The sequence below is a fragment of the Solanum pennellii genome, chromosome 1 (assembly GCF_001406875.1).
Source record: "Solanum pennellii chromosome 1, SPENNV200".
Lineage (NCBI taxonomy): Eukaryota > Viridiplantae > Streptophyta > Magnoliopsida > Solanales > Solanaceae > Solanum > Solanum pennellii.
In genome coordinates, this window is record NC_028637.1 from 104,252,401 (window position 1) to 104,270,143 (window position 17,743).

Here is a 17,743-nt window from a genome sequence, read left to right on the forward strand (position 1 = left end):
ATTTCACTTGTATTCTTTGTAGAGTGAATAAATATTTGTGCAGTTGTTTTTTGATGGACGTAGAATCATTTTGATCCGAACCACGTTAAATATTGTTGTTCTTCCTTGTTCTTTATTTTCACGTTTCCGCTAACAGTTGTTCCTGCAAATTATTGAAAAAAGTACACATCATAAATAGTCAGAACATGTTCCTGTTAAGTCTATCGATTTCACAATTTGTGAAACTGCATATTTATATCAAGATGGTAAAAACAAAAGAAAGTTAAATAGTTATTGACTTTTAAGCATGTTCTTATGTAAAGTACAAACACTTTATAAAGGTACATATTTGCTCAAGTTCATCTCTTAGAAAAATTGCGATAAAAGTGTTTGTACTTTGTCACGCCGTGACTTAAATAGTTATTGACTTTGTCACGGCGAACTATCGAAAATTTGGTGACTTCTCATCTTCTATGACATGACAATAGATAGAGTAAACTAAAAATTGGCTGCACATAACATGATGTTTACAAATAAAAAGAAAATATATATAAAATCTCTCCATCATATTTCATATATTACACATAAAAAATAATAATTATCAGAAAAAGCAAAACTAACTTGATTGAAGTAGCACCAGATACATTTTTAATACCTTGTCATTTCCTTGTATTGTTGGTCTGGAAAGAAGTTAAAGAGTTCCATCAACATTTAAAAAATATCTTTAGTTTAATACTCGAACAATTTGTTATTGGTAATAATATCTTTTATGAAACTGCGAGATATGATCGATAATATTGTTAAAATGAAGCATCATAAGCTGCTAAATTATATATAAATCATAATTGGACTTCAAAAATCTACTCGCATATAAAATTGCAACTATATGCGGCAACATATAAATTAAGCAAGGTTTGAAGAAATAATTAAATTAGACATCTGATCAAAAAGAGAGAACCAACTGAAAGAGGATAAGAAATGCATCAAACAATACCAAATAGATGTCGTAGTGCTACACAACAGAAGTATGCGACTCGTTCAATTGTCGTGCCACGCCAGATACTATTTTTCTTCCATCACCTGAAACAAAACGTATATCACTTCATACAAAATCATTGCTTGAAAAATAAATAAAAATGCATAATATTAGAAGTATTTTACAACCATTCGTAACGTTATTAATGTCATCCGACTGTTTTGAGACACCAAAACTAAAAAACAAAAGTGGTGAAATTTCCGAAGCAACAAATATGACTATCCTGTTTTGACACACCCAAAAATAACATTTACCTTCTCAAAGACTTAAAAGGTCTTCATTTCTTTCCAAGAGTCTTGTGGAGTTGGTTGTGGAGATTAACAAATTAACCTATTTGACCATTATTACTTGTAGATGCACTGAACTAACAGAGAGTTGTCGCACCAGAAAGGAATTATAATGTCGAATTGTTGTAATATCTCGATATCTGATTGAAAAATTGAAGAACATAGCAAGTGATAATGCAATTTGATCAATATCACTTTCATTTCTTTATTATTTTACTGCTTTGTAGACAGATCCACATGTTACTTCTCATTTTCATGCATTTCTCCTCATTCAAAAAGAAAAGGTATAGAAATGCATCTTTTAAGATCAAAGGTCCCTTCATCAGAACATGGATTCATATATAACCAACCGTTGAAACCATTCAAAAGAAACTCAAATTGGGGATTAAAGTACATGTATTGGCGCTCAATTTACCCAAAGCAAAGAAAAATTACATATATGAAATTGAAAAAGAGAGTAGAGAAGTGCTATAAATAATGAACTAGACATCACCATCGAGATTGAAAAGAGGTGCTATATAAGTGACTTGAAATAAATAAATCAATAAAGTTTAGATTTAAAAAAGGAGCTGAATTTTAGAATTTTCAAGCTAAAATTAAAATAAATATCTTAACTTTCCCACTAACAAGAAACTAATAATATTTAAAGGGGATATATGTATATTATTAATTCATTTACATACTAAGTGCTTAAGAAATAAATATTTTTCTAAAAATTTAAGTTGATTTTTTTTAATTTGAAATTTTAGGTTGCTAGTGAAATACGCACAGCATTATATTTTTGCTGAATGCAAAAAAAAATCATCAAAATGACATATCAAGGAGTTCTATAAGGGGTTTAAACCAAGTTAAAATATTTGAGTGAAAATTAATGTCAACTTTAAAAGTACACGTGATCAATTCAAATATTAATAATTTATAAGTTCAAATTGAATTGCGCTAAACAAACAGAAAATATAAACAATTTGCTATTTTCGTTTAGCAAGGGGTGAAATTTAATCTTTTTCATCCATGTCCTCAGACTTCTGCGCTTTTTCGTTACGCTACTCTTGTTATGGAGTTCTCTTCTGAATTCGATCATGGAATTAGGGCTCAGGTTTCGTCTCATTCTTCGAGAGTTAGAGGAAAGTGTTGACCTATCTTCTACTTCTAAGCTATGGTTCGCCAGTCTGATTTCGATTGATCCGATAATCAGGTACAATTTCTGTTATTCCCTCTTTAATTAGGTTTTGGCTTACCTCTAGCAATCTAGAATGATGAAATTATCATATGCTTCTCTGTATAAACCTATGAAAATTGCTTTTATTTGACAGAATATGGTATTAGCCAAATCAAATATTTGACCTATAGTATTGTTTTCTCATCTTCCAACAGTTTTAGTAAATTTCTCAAGGAACAGAGAAATTTAGTTGTAAATCTAAAAAATACTACTCCATTCTCTTGGTTCCAGTTTATGTGGCAATGTTGAACTAGACACGGATTTATGGAAGAGAAGCTTTTGAAACTTGCAGTGTAACAATCCTAAGAAATTTCTGTGGCTATAAATTATCTCATCAATCGTAAAATGACAAGTTAAAGGTAAAGTGCCATCTCTTTTATAGGCCAAAAAGGAAAAAGTTTTACATCATCAAACGCTATAGTCTATTTAAACATTACATCCACAAAACAGTTGGTAAAATACAATACAGTACAAATTGATACATTATAGAAATAAGAAGCCAAATATAGTGTCAAATCTTGTAGAGAACAGAAGGACTAACTATTAGTTCATCTATTGTTGGTGGGAGTGTCATGAGGTGGAGTGAGTCCATGGAGAGGTGAGGCAGGTAGGGACTTAGCCATGATTTGTGTACTTCGGTTTGATAGAATTGCCGTGGATGTCTTTCTTGCATGCACAATTTTTTCTTTTGTCTTGATTATAAGGAAAAACACCAATCGATACAAAATTAGTATACCGACCAGAATGACTAGGTCTATCCACTTTGAGTATCCCATTTCTGCTTGCCATCTTTCTCTCAAGACGACTTCTCCACTCATAATATGATTGTTTCCAAACATATCATCTCTAAACTTTAGTCCTACAAATTCATTCTTGAACATACCTTGGTAAGCATACTTGTGGAAGGACATGTAGTATAGTGGGTATTTCCAAAGTATTTTAGGCAACTCACTCGGTAATTGAAAATAACCACCACTTAGTATTTGTAGTCCTTGTATTCCTGCCCCCGTTACAATGCCCATTAAAAAGTTCGGTACAATAGCTGCGACATTCATCATTAGGCTCTCCACTACCATCATACTGATGAAGAGGACCAAAGCAAAGTAGATGAAGTGCTCAAATCCATTTCGAAATCCAGCAAGGAAATAGGCAATGGCACCTGGAACCAATGATATTAGTAACACGTATGGTATAGAAGAAAGTGTGTTGCCTATGACAAAAGCCAAACATCCGTAGTGCCCGTTCACATTTTCTCGTTGAAATACCTGCAGTATTTTTGTCCAAGCAGTTAATTAAGTTCTCACGATAAGTAAAAAATAAATCATATAACTCGTTAATTGTTTTAATTTAAATGAGAAAATGACACTACCTTCATTTCCTCCACAAATGAAGGGAATCCACCGACGGTCATAAATGTCATAAATGAAACTACGAAAGCAACCATTAGACCTCTTTCCTGCAATATCCAAGACCGTGTTATGATTCATAAATCGTGTGCACGTCAAGAAGAACTGAAAAGTACTTAGAGATTAAGTTGTAAAATTTAATTGGTGTTTCGTTATCTGTGTTCTGTCTATCTATACCTCAATTGACCGATAGTTTGAGCCAACATTATAGTAGATGGAGCCAAGACTTAAAGCAATGGCGACATAAACAACGAATCTCATCCAATAGTAGCCAGGATCACGAAACATGTTCACAGTTGACCGCCTAGTAAGAACAAGGCATTGCGTCTTGAAGTTAGCATGGCTTCTTTTTTCCAACATTTCACCACCCTGAAAATATTTAATGGATGCAATTAGAGAGACTCCTTTCTCATCTCCTTTCCATTTTGGGAGTTAACTCTTTCTTAATTACCTGATGACATATTTCTGCAACATGGCTCTGAACTTCATGATATCCCTCTGATGATTTATATGAATTTATGAGAAGGTCTATAACTTCTTCTGTAGGTCTCCTTCCTCCAGCTGAGCCTTGTTCAATATCCTTTAAATAGGAACCAAGATATAATTTAATAAAAGGGTAACATTAATTGGTTTCTCTTAGAAAGAGGTAAAAAATAATATTTACCTCATCAAAGTCCTTGTTTATTGTTTTAAGAAAATGATCTGATGGATTCTGAAGATATGGGCAAGGGAAACCGTTCCTCGTGAAAAACTATCATAATGAAAAAACATAGAAACTTATCAAATCATTGCATATGTCACTTGTATTATATGTCCATTCTATTACTTGGCAAGTCAATAGTCGAATAATGAATATATATGCATACCTCAATTGCTGCACTAGCAGGTCCGAAATATACGGTTCTTCCTGAAGACAGAAGGCATAAACTGTGGAAAAGGTTGAAAACTTCAGCACTTGGCTGATGGATAGATGCAATAATGGTTCTTCCCTCTCTTTGACGTGAAATTCCGCTCATCACGTAATAAGATGCAGCACTGTCGAGGCCACTGGTTGGTTCATCAAGGAAAAGAAGTTTTGGCCGCGTTAGAATCTCCATGCAAACACTAAGTCTTCTCTTTTCTCCTCCACTAATTCCTTTATTACCAAATCCTCCAATTCTTGTGTTCATTGCATCTTGCAACCCCATCTCCTTGATAGTCTGCTCTGCTATTTGTTTTTTCTCTGATTTTGTCATGGAAACTGGGAGTTGGAGTTGTGCAGAGTAGTAAACTGCTTCTTGAACTGTTAGTGTTGCTAACAGAGTTTCATCTTGAGTCACATATGCCTGATTTTATAGGATAAAGAACATTACCATGCATGCTAATAAAAAAAATATAGTAATCTTATTGTGAAAAAAGGAAAACAAAATGAGTAGTGCATGCGGCATTCAGCTGAAGATTTTAATTTCTTACAGATGTTCCATACGAAAGTTTCTGTTTGTGACCATTGATCAGAATTTCCCCGCTCTGCCTCGTGCTGAAATCCAGTCTCCCTGAGAGGTGTTCATCAGGTTAGTCATATTTTGTAAAAACAATTAGCATTATAGCTGTTATTTTGTCCCCATTGAAGATATTATATGCATCATTTTCTTAGAGATATAGTAACAGTAGTAATATACTAATATTTACCAGCTAAGGAATCGAGAAATGTAGATTTGCCACAGCCAGAAGGACCCATAACAGCCAAGAGCTCACTAGGTCGAGCATAGCCAGTGAGACCTTTAAGTATGGACTTGCTTCCACCTTTTTTAGTGCTAACAGTAACCCATAAGTCATTCCAGGTCAAGAAAACGCCTCGACTTTTTGATCCCATTTGTCCTTTCTCAGCATTATTCAATTCTACTTCCTGTAACTCCATATTCAAATTTACAGAAGCCATACAATACCCTTAAAATTTGTAGGAAATACAAAGACTAAATGGTGGTTTATTTCTTTTTCATGCAAAAGGTATGGGGTATTTAAGGAGGTTGTAGTCATCTTTGTCAGCTAGGGCTTTAATGAGATAATATGTCAAAATATATCTAAGTATTACAAACAGTTCAAGGGAACCAACTCATTTATGTTTCTCTTTGGAGTCTGAAGTTTCAGCTATTAATGACTCGTTCTCATCCTAACTCTCATTTTTTTAAAAAAAAATTCCCTCTTGTCAACTCTTGCTTCTTTGATTTGAATAATTTTTTCGTTAAATGAAGTTTGGGACCAACGTATCTCTACTCTCTAGTAATTTGTAACCATGTGGGGTTAAGAATTCAGTATGGAAGTCGCTTTCTTTTAACACTATGTATAATAATCACAGTATATAATAGGCTAAGCAATAACTAGCTACCTGTTTAAGCACACAGTTAGGCTGTTTTTAATTGATTCTTGTACTCTTATATGTAGGGGTGGGCACTTATCCGTATAAAACAAAAACCCAGAAATATGAAACTCCACAAGATAGAACTGAAACCAAATTAAATATAATCTTAATTGCTTAATGAGGATGTTTACAATTAGAAATTAAATGGCAACTGAACAATACTACAAACCCAATTACTACACTATCTAAAAGCCTGTATTTAAAATGGCCAAAATTGAGAAGTCGAATTGAACCGAACTTACTGAATGCCTAGGTTAACAAAACCAGTCATGTACGCTACATAGAAAATGTTTATTAGCGGACAACGTCATCTAATATTATAGAAGCAAATCCAGGAAATATGTTAATTTCTATTTGTTTAGTGAATTTCTCAACATATTTACCCGAAGTTATTGAGTTTGGACGAATTAGTTACGTATGCACTTCGTCGGGACTAGTCTAAAAACTTTCATGTGGTCGATTCATCATTCAATACTTGATCCCAAAAGCTTGGAATAATAGAGAAAAAGAATATTCACCTCATTTCACCAAACAATAATATTAATCAGCGAACATGGAGCCTAATATAGCAAAACATAATTATTACATAAACTTAAATATCACTTGCACAATTGTCGATAAGAACTAGATTATGGGTGAAACATATGCATATATAAGAATAACATTAAAAAAATATCAATTGAGGTTAAGATATATGTTATATCTATTTAAATGATATAAATAAATATTAAATCTCAAATGTGTTATTGCTTATTGCGTCTCACTTGATTTATTTTTACGGTCCAAACAAATATAAATCTCAATTTTTTTTGATTATGCGTCATAATTGAGTTCAGAGAATTATTATAAAAATTATAAGGTACATGTGAAACTCTTGAAAAAAAAAAGTCAGAAAGATTGTGATACTACACTTTCTCGAACTCTTGATAGGGAAGTCCAACGACCATGCACCAAATATTAAGTGAACAATGTTGGTCTTTTAAGTTAAAAAGATATTAAAATGCTCATTGATTTTATAGTTCTATATATATATGTTTGATAGTAGTTTAGAATTAAAGAGTTAACTAAAATAATAAAGAGATTATTTTTGAAGCATATTAAAAAAGAAAGTAAGACGAAAAAATTGAAATAAAGAGAATAATATAATACAAATAAATTAGAGTTTCAACCGTTAGAAAATGCTTTTATTAGCCAATTTAGTTTGAATTTGAAGTCTGTTACAGAGATCAATCAACAAAGAATCAAGCTATACAAATTTAGATATAGAGATCAATCAACAATTAATCAACAACATGGATTCAGTTATAGAGATCAATCAATTATTAGTCAACTAGATCACGGCCAACCTTTTTTCTTTTATCATATATTTTAGGATTTTTTTTGGTACAAAATATTTAAAATCTATCAACATGTAATTCTCTCTATATTTTTTTGGAAAAAATTTATCTAATTACACATCTAATAATATCATAATTTCTAAAATTTCCTATCGTTTTAAATTTTTTTCAAAAACCCCTATCGGATATATTCTTCTCCTCTAATACATTCTTTCACCTATATATCAAGATGTGTGCTGATATATCCATTAGTCCAGCGATGTATTCAGATGTTCTATTCCTTATCTGAACATCCCTCCCCTGTCGGACATTCCTCATCTATGTATCCGGAAGTCCAGTGATGTATTCAAAATCCATAAATTTTAAGGGATTTTGTAATTTAAATATAAAGTCTTTTATGCTTATGTGCACTGCAAATTCAATCAAACCAAGCTCCCAATTAAGAAGTAAAAAAAAACCAATCAACATTTCAGGATTTTTATCCTTGTGAAAATAATATAGATTCTTGTACCATGTCTAGGTATATGTTGGCACTAATCGACCGAACTGATTTTTGAACTAAATTGATCGAATGCGGAGGTTAACATTTGTAGTAGAGGAGAGGACGAAGGAATCTACTTGAATGGATGCAGATTCAAAATTTGTATGTTTTCGAGTTTGGAATAATACCAGTATACCACATCTTGTTTAGTGTAAGGGACAACGAAATATGTTACAATTTTTATTTTTTTTAGTGAATTTTTTGATATATTCTGCTGTATGAGTTTAGATAAATCGGTAACTTATGATTTACCTCCAGTTACTTCCTACCCACCATCTTAGAGGGAACATGGTAGATTCAAGACTTAATCCCAAAACTATAGAGAGATATTAATTACCTCATTTCACCAAATAACAATATTAATTAGCGAATATTAAATCTCAAGGCCTCACCCCACTCCACCTCCCAACATAAACACCTCTACATAAATTATTACAACACAATTAATAAGTATCACCGGTGTCAATAGGAACTAAACAATACGTGAAACATGGAAATGTCGAGTAAAATTTTAAACTTTAGCAATTTGTTATTAATAATTATTTTCCCATTGGTTGATTCTCCAATTTTATCACATTTTGGAATGAATATTTTAATTTTTTAGAAAAAGTCAACGAAAGATGAGCCCATACCTGATTATTACCAAGGATTATTTTAGAAATCACATGGGAGAAAATAAATGCTTTTGAATAAACATAAGTATGCATGCTTCATTCATGGAACTTTCTCTTCACAAAATGTATTTACTATAGTTATGGGCTTTTGTAAGAGAAACACTATCGATTCCGAATTAAAGAGAATGGGCCTGTCCATTAATACTACTACAACGACTCACATTAACTCTTCTTCCCAACCAATTCAATTCAACTTTCTTATTTCTCGATAGGTTTACGATTATATATTTATATATATACACAAATTCAACTATTCAATATGACAACTCAATCTAATTTAGATTTCACATCTCAAAAACTTAATGACGTCGGTAGCATTTTATTTTATATAGCTTCTCATTGAATTTTGGTCTAATCATTGTGATTTCAATAGATAATGTCAATAAATTTTCGTCATGAGAAAATATTTAGTTGCAATTGAGTTAATGTCATTATATTCAGAGTTGCTGAAGCCTTTAGCATCATTTAGATAAAGTGCAGGTTATAAGTATCAATATTTATTATTGTCGTTAAATATTATTTATTGTATTGTTTCCCGAGTGACATGTTGGACATTTAGTAGCAACAGATTTTCCTTTAGTATCGTTGCAAAAATATTTAGTGATAATTGAGTTAATGCCATTAATTTCGAGATACTCGGTAAAATTTTTATTTGCTGTAGCATGTTTTTCCGGTGAAATGTTGGCAAAATTATATTTTATTTGGTGATTTTACTACTAATATATGAAGGAAGGATATTTATTTTGTCTTATTTTGGAATAATGTCACATCCTAGAGCGTTTCATGTGTGTACACATTTATTTATTAGAAAATTATTACTTACACACAAATATTAGAAAAAACTTTTGTAATGTGTGGGTCTTCGCCATCGCTTCCAGCAATTTTCTGAAGGATTCCTTTAGCTGAAACGTATTAATGAGTTTGCTAACTATATTAAGCTGATCAAATTTAATGACCAAGATATATCTCATACTTTTATTTTTAGTCTTTTTAAAAAATAATGATAATGTCATTTTATATTAGGACTCATATATATCATAAGAAATGGCATAAGATGCCTATAAAAATTACAAGTTGTAAGTGTAGATTAGATATAAATTAAAGTCCTTTCGTTATAAACTTCATTACTTAAATCAAATACTGTCATATAACATGATACAAAGACATATAGTATTAGACAATTTTTTGCTTGTCGAGGAAAAAGATAAGAGGTTAAAGGAATGCCGTGTTTTACCCGTTTGAGGATGAGCTTTGACTACATAGAAAGCAACGTATGGGAAATAGCCCATGTATGATCACAGTATCTGCTCAGCCATACTTCCAGAATAATACATCTAAGTGGAAGAGGAAGGGGAAGGGAAAAGGGAAACCAATCGAGGGGATTACAAAGTAGAGAATTGAATTCTCACCAATAAGGTGAAAGTTTATGTAGTCAATTAAAATAACTTAGCTATTAATATTCTCCAATTACATGTATGATGTAACTATCTATTGATTATTTAGATTGACCAAAAAAGGGGTGCATATACATTTTTGAATTTGTTTAAGGTTATACAATCTTTTCAAAATTTAAACCTCTCTTTAAGTAAGTAGAAGAATTGAGTAGACTTTATAAATTTTTGTTCATAAAGTTAATATCTTAAGAGTTATTTTATTTCACCTACAACTTAATCATTTTATATGAAAATTTATTTTGCTCAATTCTTTTTGAGAAATAAAAAGATACATACCCATCTTAAACATTTTAGCTAGCTAGTTTTGTTTCATACAGGGTCCGATTTTCTAGATTATTAACTCACTGTTTATACTATATATTACGTGTCTTGAGTAGAAAAATAATTATTCTGGTCAAGTGTGTGTCAATCAATTACCACATCTACTCATTTTTTATAAATCATATATGTTGCTTTCATTTATATTTCACCATTCGTTAATTTCCCAATCCAGACAAATATTAAATTGCTGCCTCTACTTATATGTGGAATATTTTCCCTCCCCTGTCTTGTTAATCATTAATCACCATTAATTAGTAAAATCGATATTTATCATATATAACTTTAATTATGATTGATTGATTAGAAGGTGGAGCATACATTATTATTAGTTTAGAATCTTCTTTAATTATATTACCGTGTATAATATGGTATACGTACCATACATAGCATTTACTGTGTATAGATTTTTTTTTCATTTTTATTTTGTATTTTATTAGGAGATATAGAAAATAAAAAAAATCCGCTCGTCAATTGTCAACTTGATCTCCTTCAATCTACTATTTTTGTACTATTAGCTTTTATTCAATTTAAAGAGGGTAATTATATAGTCCCTCTTAAATGAATGTTGTATATATCTATTTTAATGTCCTTTGCTATTTTACAATATTTGTTCCTTTTATATTAAATTCTTATTTTTTGCACTTGTGAGACAAATCCACTAAAATTTGTTACTCCATATTAAAGTATGAAAACACTTATTAGCGAAATGTTATTCGCCTTTTAATCCTTCCTATGTGTATGTTAAGTTAAAATAGTATACACAAATGAAGCTGCCTTATTTTTTAGTTAGCACACACAATTGCACATGACCAAAAAGGAAAAAAGAAAATAATAAGTACCAGTAGTATTTAAAATCCCTAGTTCTCTATTAATGGAAAAAAAAAATAAAAAATTGGCGTAGGTTCAAAAGGAAAAATAAAATGAAATAAGTAAGAAATTTATGATTAAGTATCACACTGTTAAAGGGTTTAGAACCTCCATTAATATTTTATTGTATTTCATATTAAACCCTAGTTTCCTGAATAACCTTGTACATTTATTCGCCCTCGTCCACATCCTTTTCATTACAAGCAAGTACCATTAGGTAAATACTTCGTATTTGTTATTAACTGTAATTTTCAAATCTCACTTGTGTGATTATACTAACTACTGCGAATGTTTTGTTATAATAGTAATACTTCCAGCACTCTTCAATGGATCATGACATGATTCGTCCGCGGAGAAGCAAGCCTTGTCCACCACCAACACCACTTGAAGATTCATTACCACCACCAATATCACCATCATTATGGCCATGTCATCGGCCACCACGACCCCCATTACACGTCAGAAACTACTACTGGAACGATAACTTGGACCGATCCTCGAGAATGCAGAGAGGGGAGAGCCTTGATGTGGGCTATAGAATGAATTATCGTGACCCTTTGAATGACTTTCATGAGGATCATACTCTACGTCATTGCATGGCATTGCATCCGCCTGGACCACCGCCAATGCTAATGGGGCACCACCGCGGACAACCATCCCCGCTGTTGGAGCATCAAGGTGAACCACCAACATCCTGTTTTCCTCCAAGGGGTGATTATGGTTACCAACATAGCTATGAGAATCCAAATGGTTGCACAATTATGTGATGTTTTCTCTCTAGATATACAGTTTCTATATCAACCTTTGGTTGTTCTAATATATACTAGAGAGGAAAGACTTATTAGAAATCATTGAACAATAAATGTGCTCTCTTCATTACATCATATGATTCTTTGAGTTGAAACATCTAGTTGATGAGTTTGCTATATAAGGTTGATCCAACTAACTTAAAAGGTACATATATTACTCACTTGACTTATTATTACATGATGAAATTAGCAAATTATACAAGAAAACAGACTATAATACCATGAACACCTACATTGTAAAATAATTTAAGCAGCAAATTCATGCAAAGGTGTTTCTGCTGAATTGATTTGTTGAGGTGAGTTAGACATGATTGCTCTTACAGCTGGTTTAACCTTTTCACCAGCCTTGACTAACAGCAAGAACAAAAGCCTGTATAAAATTATCATCCCCAGTAAAATGGCAAGATCCACCCACTTTGAGTAATCCATATCCATTTCCCAATTATATTTCAGAATATCTTCCCCTTTGATCAGACCTTTCATGTTCTCGTCATGAATTTTGAGTCCTTCAAACTCGTTCTTGAACAATCCTTGGTAAGCATATTTATGAAATGCGACATAGTGTAAAGGGTACTTCCAGAATACCCTAGGCAACTCATTTGATAATCGAAAGAATCCTCCACTTAAGCACATAACTGCTTGTATTCCTGCTCCAGTTATTAATCCCATGAGGAAATTAGGCACAATGCTTGCTACAATCATCATTAGGCTCTCAACTAACATCATACACGTGAAGAGGACTAATGCAAAGCACATGAAATGCTCGAATCCACCTTGTAGTCCAGTGAGGAAATAAGCGATAGCTCCTGGGATAAAAGATACCAATACCAAGTACGGTATAGCAGAAAGTGTATTGGCAATGACAAATGAACCAGAGCCATAATGACCGTTTAGTTTCTCTCGTTGAAATACCTAGCATACATTATTAGCACATCATGAGATGAAGAAAAGGTGAAAATACATACCAAATGTATTTTACCTTGAGTTCTTCCACAAAAGAGGAGAATCCACCAATGGCCATAAAAGTGATGAATGTTGCCACAAACATGAGCATGGAGCCTCTTGACTATTTTCACCATGTAAATAATCAGGCAATTTGAAACAATCATTAAATACATGTCGATGTGTGTTTCTCATGATTTACCTGAATTGAAGAGTAAGAAAAGCCAACATCATAGTAGATAGTGCCAAGACCTACAGCTATTACAATATAAACAGCTAAGCGCAGCCAGTAGTATCCAAGATCTCGGGACATGTTCACAAATGACCTTCTTGTCAAAACAAGGCTTTGAGTTGTGACGCTGGCACGGCTTCTTTTCTCCAGTATTTCACCTTCCTGTACATGATTTAGAAAGTCGTTGAGCCAGCAAAGTCAGGATTTTAAATAAGGGGATTCTTGTTTCTACATGTAGCTTCACCTATTAATAACAGGGGAACATCAATTGAAACAGAGTTTTTTTTTTTGCACCTGTTTGCAGATTTCAGCAACTTGACTTTGAACAGCTCTGTACTTATCAGAATCACTATACGACTTTATCAGGATATTAATCACCTCTTCTGTTGATTTCCAACTAGTTTGACCTTGTTCAATGTCCTATTATTCATAGCCAAAAGTTTCAACTGATACACATAATATGTATATTTTAATACAAAAAGATCATATATACCTGATCAAAATCACTGTTAATTGTTTTGAGAAAATGATCAGATGGATTCTGGAGCGTCGGGCAAGGATAACCACTCAACGCAAAAAACTGCAGCAACTCAATTCATTAATATTAATGTTTTGATTGATTAAATTAGTCATTTTAAGAAATTCAAATAACATGGTCACCTCAATTGCTGCATTAGCAGGTCCAAAGTAGACAGTTCTTCCAGAAGACAAAAGACATAAAGAATGAAAAAGACTGAAAACTTCAGTGCTAGGTTGATGAATTGAGGCAATAATTGTTCTTCCCTGACATTGGCTTGCAATTGTTTTCATGACATAATAAGACGCCGCGCTATCAAGTCCACTAGTTGGTTCATCAAGAAAGAGAAGTTTTGGGCGCGTTAAAATCTCTAAGCATATGCTGACTCTCCTTTTTTGTCCTCCGCTAATTCCTTTCCCACTCCATCCTCCAATTCTTGTTTCCATTGCATCCTGCAACCCCATTTCCTTCATAGTCATGTCTGCTATTTGTTTTTTCTCTGATTTTGGCATGGAATTTGGAAGTTGTAGTTCAGCTGAGTAGTATACAGCTTCTTTTACTGTGAGAGTTGCCATTAGAGTATCTTCTTGAGTCACATAGGCCTGATTGATTGTATCAAAATGTTAGTACAAACTGTATATAGTCAACGAGTAACAATTTGCTCCTCTTTTTACAAAGCTAAATTTGATCCTGCAATTTGGCTTTTTTTAAAATAATATCAAGTTCAAAATTTTATTTTTTCACTCCTACACCCTCTCCACAACGCTTCAAAAAATTAATAATTTTATTTTTTAAAAATATTTTCAATTTCATAAATTATTTTTTACTTTAGTAAAAATAAAATATGTGTCTCAAAAACATATTTCATTCATAAATCAAACACTAAAAATCATTTCCAAAAAATATTTTCTACTCACCAACCAAACATGAGAAAATAAGAAAACACTAAAAATCATTTCCAAAAAATATTTTCTACTCACCAACCAAACATGAGAAAATAAGTCTAAAATCTAATTGTTTTCCAGAAAATTATTTTCCATGAAAAACATTTTCCTCCGTAGCAAACGCACCCTTAGTTTCACCATTAGCGTTTTAGGGTAGAAAGATTGTTCATTTTAAATATAAAACAATTTTATGAATTAAAATCTATAGTAATTTTGTCCGTCAAAACTCCTTCAAAAGTTTTTTCCTTTTAATTTTATTTCTTTGGGGGGTTTATATTTATATGGCATCAAAATAAATATTTTATGTTGCCATATTAGATTTCTTAGCGCAAAATTTAGTTGAGTGATTTTATTCATATAAAAGTCAAAGTCAATTAAGTAATTTTATTGAATATAAAACAAAATTTAATGAATAAATTTTTAAATTGAGCAATTTTTTGTGGTATTAACTTAAAAGTTACTTACATACATACTTAATTACCTGGATAAACCTTTTAGTTATTTATCTAATAAAAGTGAAAAAGTATATTTTAAATTATTTTTTATTACAAAAATAAAATTCATCCAGGTATATATTTTATCTTTTGGCAAAGTTAGGAGGTATTTTTTATTCTGTTCTAAACGTAATTTTTTTGTCTTCTTTAATTTACCAAATAATTTAACTTTCATATTTTGATGTGCAAATTTATATCTCACTCATCTTTTTGTAAAATATCTCATAAATTCTCCAACTTTTCTATAATAAATAAAAAAAATGAATTACAATATAGCCACACACAAACTAGTCTTGATTTTTTTTCTTACTTTTTTATTTTCTTCTTCTTTTTTTTCCGTTTACCCTTCTTTCTTTTTATTTTTTATATTTTCTCATTAAAATGAAATAAAATTAATAAAATAACCAAAAAATAAAATAGATCTATCAAGGAGATATTTATAAAAATAAAAAATTTTAAAAAATAATTTAAAATTAAATTTTTCACTACTTTAAGGTATATCCGGGCCAATTACGGTAAATGTACATCTGGTCATTTGTGTAACGGAACCATATTTAGTATAAGGAGAGATCGATATATCAATTTTAAATCACAAAGTTGAGACTCCAGAAACATATCAAACACTTTTTCCGTTATTATTTCTTAATTGCCTCTGTTTTAGCGAAGAAGCCATGTACGTACATGTTTATAATATTCATGCACATTTAAGAATCAATTAATTACCAAGCTAAGTAATTAATTGATTCTTAAAATTTTACTCACAGAGTTTCCATAAGCCAGTGTTTGTTTGCGACCATTGATTAGAATATCTCCACTCTGCCTTGTGCTCGATCCCAATCTCCCTAATAATAACATAAAATAAATAGCTAATCAAAATAATAACACTATAGTGTTAAAAAAAATTCCGTTTTGATCGAGTACTATATATATATTAAATCTACGTGGTGAAATATATATATACGTATGTATGTACCGGCTATTGTATCGAGAAGCGTAGATTTGCCACAGCCAGAAGGTCCCATGATAGCCAAGAGCTGACCAGGCTTAGCATAGCCTGTTAAACCTTTAAGTATGGCTTTGTTGCCATCTTTCAAGCTTGAAGCCGTCACCCACAAATCTTCCCACGTCAAAAAAACCTCTCCATTTTTTGACATATTCATTTTTAACGATGTTTTAAAAGTTATTTACTTTATATATATATATAATGTTACTAACAACTTTAAGAGAAGCATGAAACAAATCGAGGGAAGTAGTGATTTATGTTCTTGTAGTGATCATCAGTGTGTGTATATATATAGATATATTAAGCAATGAAGTAATTTAATTTTTCTTTGTACAGGTTTGTTGTGAGTTTGTCCTATTTAATAAATGAGTCTACGTATTGACCCATGAATTAGGTCTAATATTAAATTAGTTTGGGTTAGAGATTTATAATTAACCTGTTTGATATTGTGGTTGGGAGCTCCATTAATTTTGAGATTTTATTTTTTTTGTAAAAAAAAGTAGTTGTATGTAAAACTACTTTTAAATTGAAAGTAAAAATTGTTTTTTATTTTTTAAAAGAAACTAAAAATTGCTCTTTCATAAAAAAGAAAAAGTAAAAACAAAAAATTATATGTTTGGTTAAGTTTCATTTCATAATTTTATTATTTTTAAATAATAAATTTTATATTTTGTTTTAAGTTTATGTATTATTATTTTATTTATTAATTTACGTTATTATTTTCTACAGAATTAGAAAAAAAAAAGAAGGTATTAACAATGTTTTCGCAAGATTAGAAAGAAGAGAAATAACAGTTGACCATCTCCAACCCCTCTCTCAATTTAACTCTATATTTTCTATATTTGTATCTATTTATTTTTTAAAAAGGTAATAATAACTTTATGAACATTTCATATTTCAATGCATGTAATATAAATAAATTCTAAAAGATCATCTATTATATTAAATTAATTTTAAACCATAATTTAAAATAAATTCTATTAAGATAATGAAAATTGCCATACTAACAAGTTCTAATCTCCTAATAAATTTTAAACCCTAATTCTACAAGCGAAGACAGACTTAAATATATACCTGCATACATTAAGGTTAATGATAATATAAGTTTAGCATTATAGTTTGTGAGAGAGAGTTTAATTAGGGATATAATAAATAATTTTTACGCTTAATTTATTAGTGTAGAAACAATAAATGAATATTAAAAAGGCTAAAAACAAGTTTGTAAGAAAATTTATATACAGGAAATAAAAGCCTTATAACATTTAAAACACGTTGATGGTATT

At 31.1% G+C, this 17,743-nt stretch overlaps 2 protein-coding genes and 1 long non-coding RNA gene across 6 annotated transcripts; 1 reads left to right on the plus strand and 2 right to left on the minus strand.

Moving 5' to 3' along the window:
* Positions 1 to 2,236: 2,236 nt before the first annotated feature.
* LOC107008390 lies at positions 2,237 to 12,403 on the plus strand. Of its 4 annotated transcripts, none has more exons than XR_001455254.2 (3): positions 2,237 to 2,497; positions 4,814 to 5,477; positions 11,825 to 12,403. It is a non-coding gene; the product is annotated as an uncharacterized LOC107008390 (long non-coding RNA). The 4 variants fall into 4 exon arrangements; XR_003579392.1 differs by having other exon boundaries at positions 5,382 to 5,477; XR_003579391.1 differs by lacking the exon at positions 11,825 to 12,403 and adding an exon at positions 8,183 to 8,454.
* Positions 2,875 to 9,853, minus strand: LOC107008387 (ABC transporter G family member 11-like). Its single transcript, XM_015207404.2, has 9 exons — positions 8,836 to 9,853; positions 5,596 to 5,812; positions 5,380 to 5,459; positions 4,794 to 5,252; positions 4,592 to 4,678; positions 4,379 to 4,507; positions 4,105 to 4,296; positions 3,891 to 3,977; positions 2,875 to 3,786 (listed from the first exon to the last, which is right to left on the minus strand). The coding sequence occupies exons 1-9, from the start codon at positions 8,908 to 8,910 to the stop codon at positions 3,070 to 3,072; spliced, it is 2,043 nt and encodes a 680-aa protein (XP_015062890.2). The 5' UTR covers positions 8,911 to 9,853; the 3' UTR covers positions 2,875 to 3,069.
* On the minus strand, positions 12,371 to 16,732 carry LOC107008389 (ABC transporter G family member 11-like). The gene is made up of 8 exons (XM_015207406.2): positions 16,431 to 16,732; positions 16,220 to 16,299; positions 14,163 to 14,621; positions 13,996 to 14,082; positions 13,797 to 13,922; positions 13,473 to 13,664; positions 13,308 to 13,394; positions 12,371 to 13,240 (listed from the first exon to the last, which is right to left on the minus strand). The coding sequence occupies exons 1-8, from the start codon at positions 16,615 to 16,617 to the stop codon at positions 12,575 to 12,577; spliced, it is 1,884 nt and encodes a 627-aa protein (XP_015062892.1). The 5' UTR covers positions 16,618 to 16,732; the 3' UTR covers positions 12,371 to 12,574.
* Between the last annotated feature and the right edge of the window lie 1,011 nt (positions 16,733 to 17,743).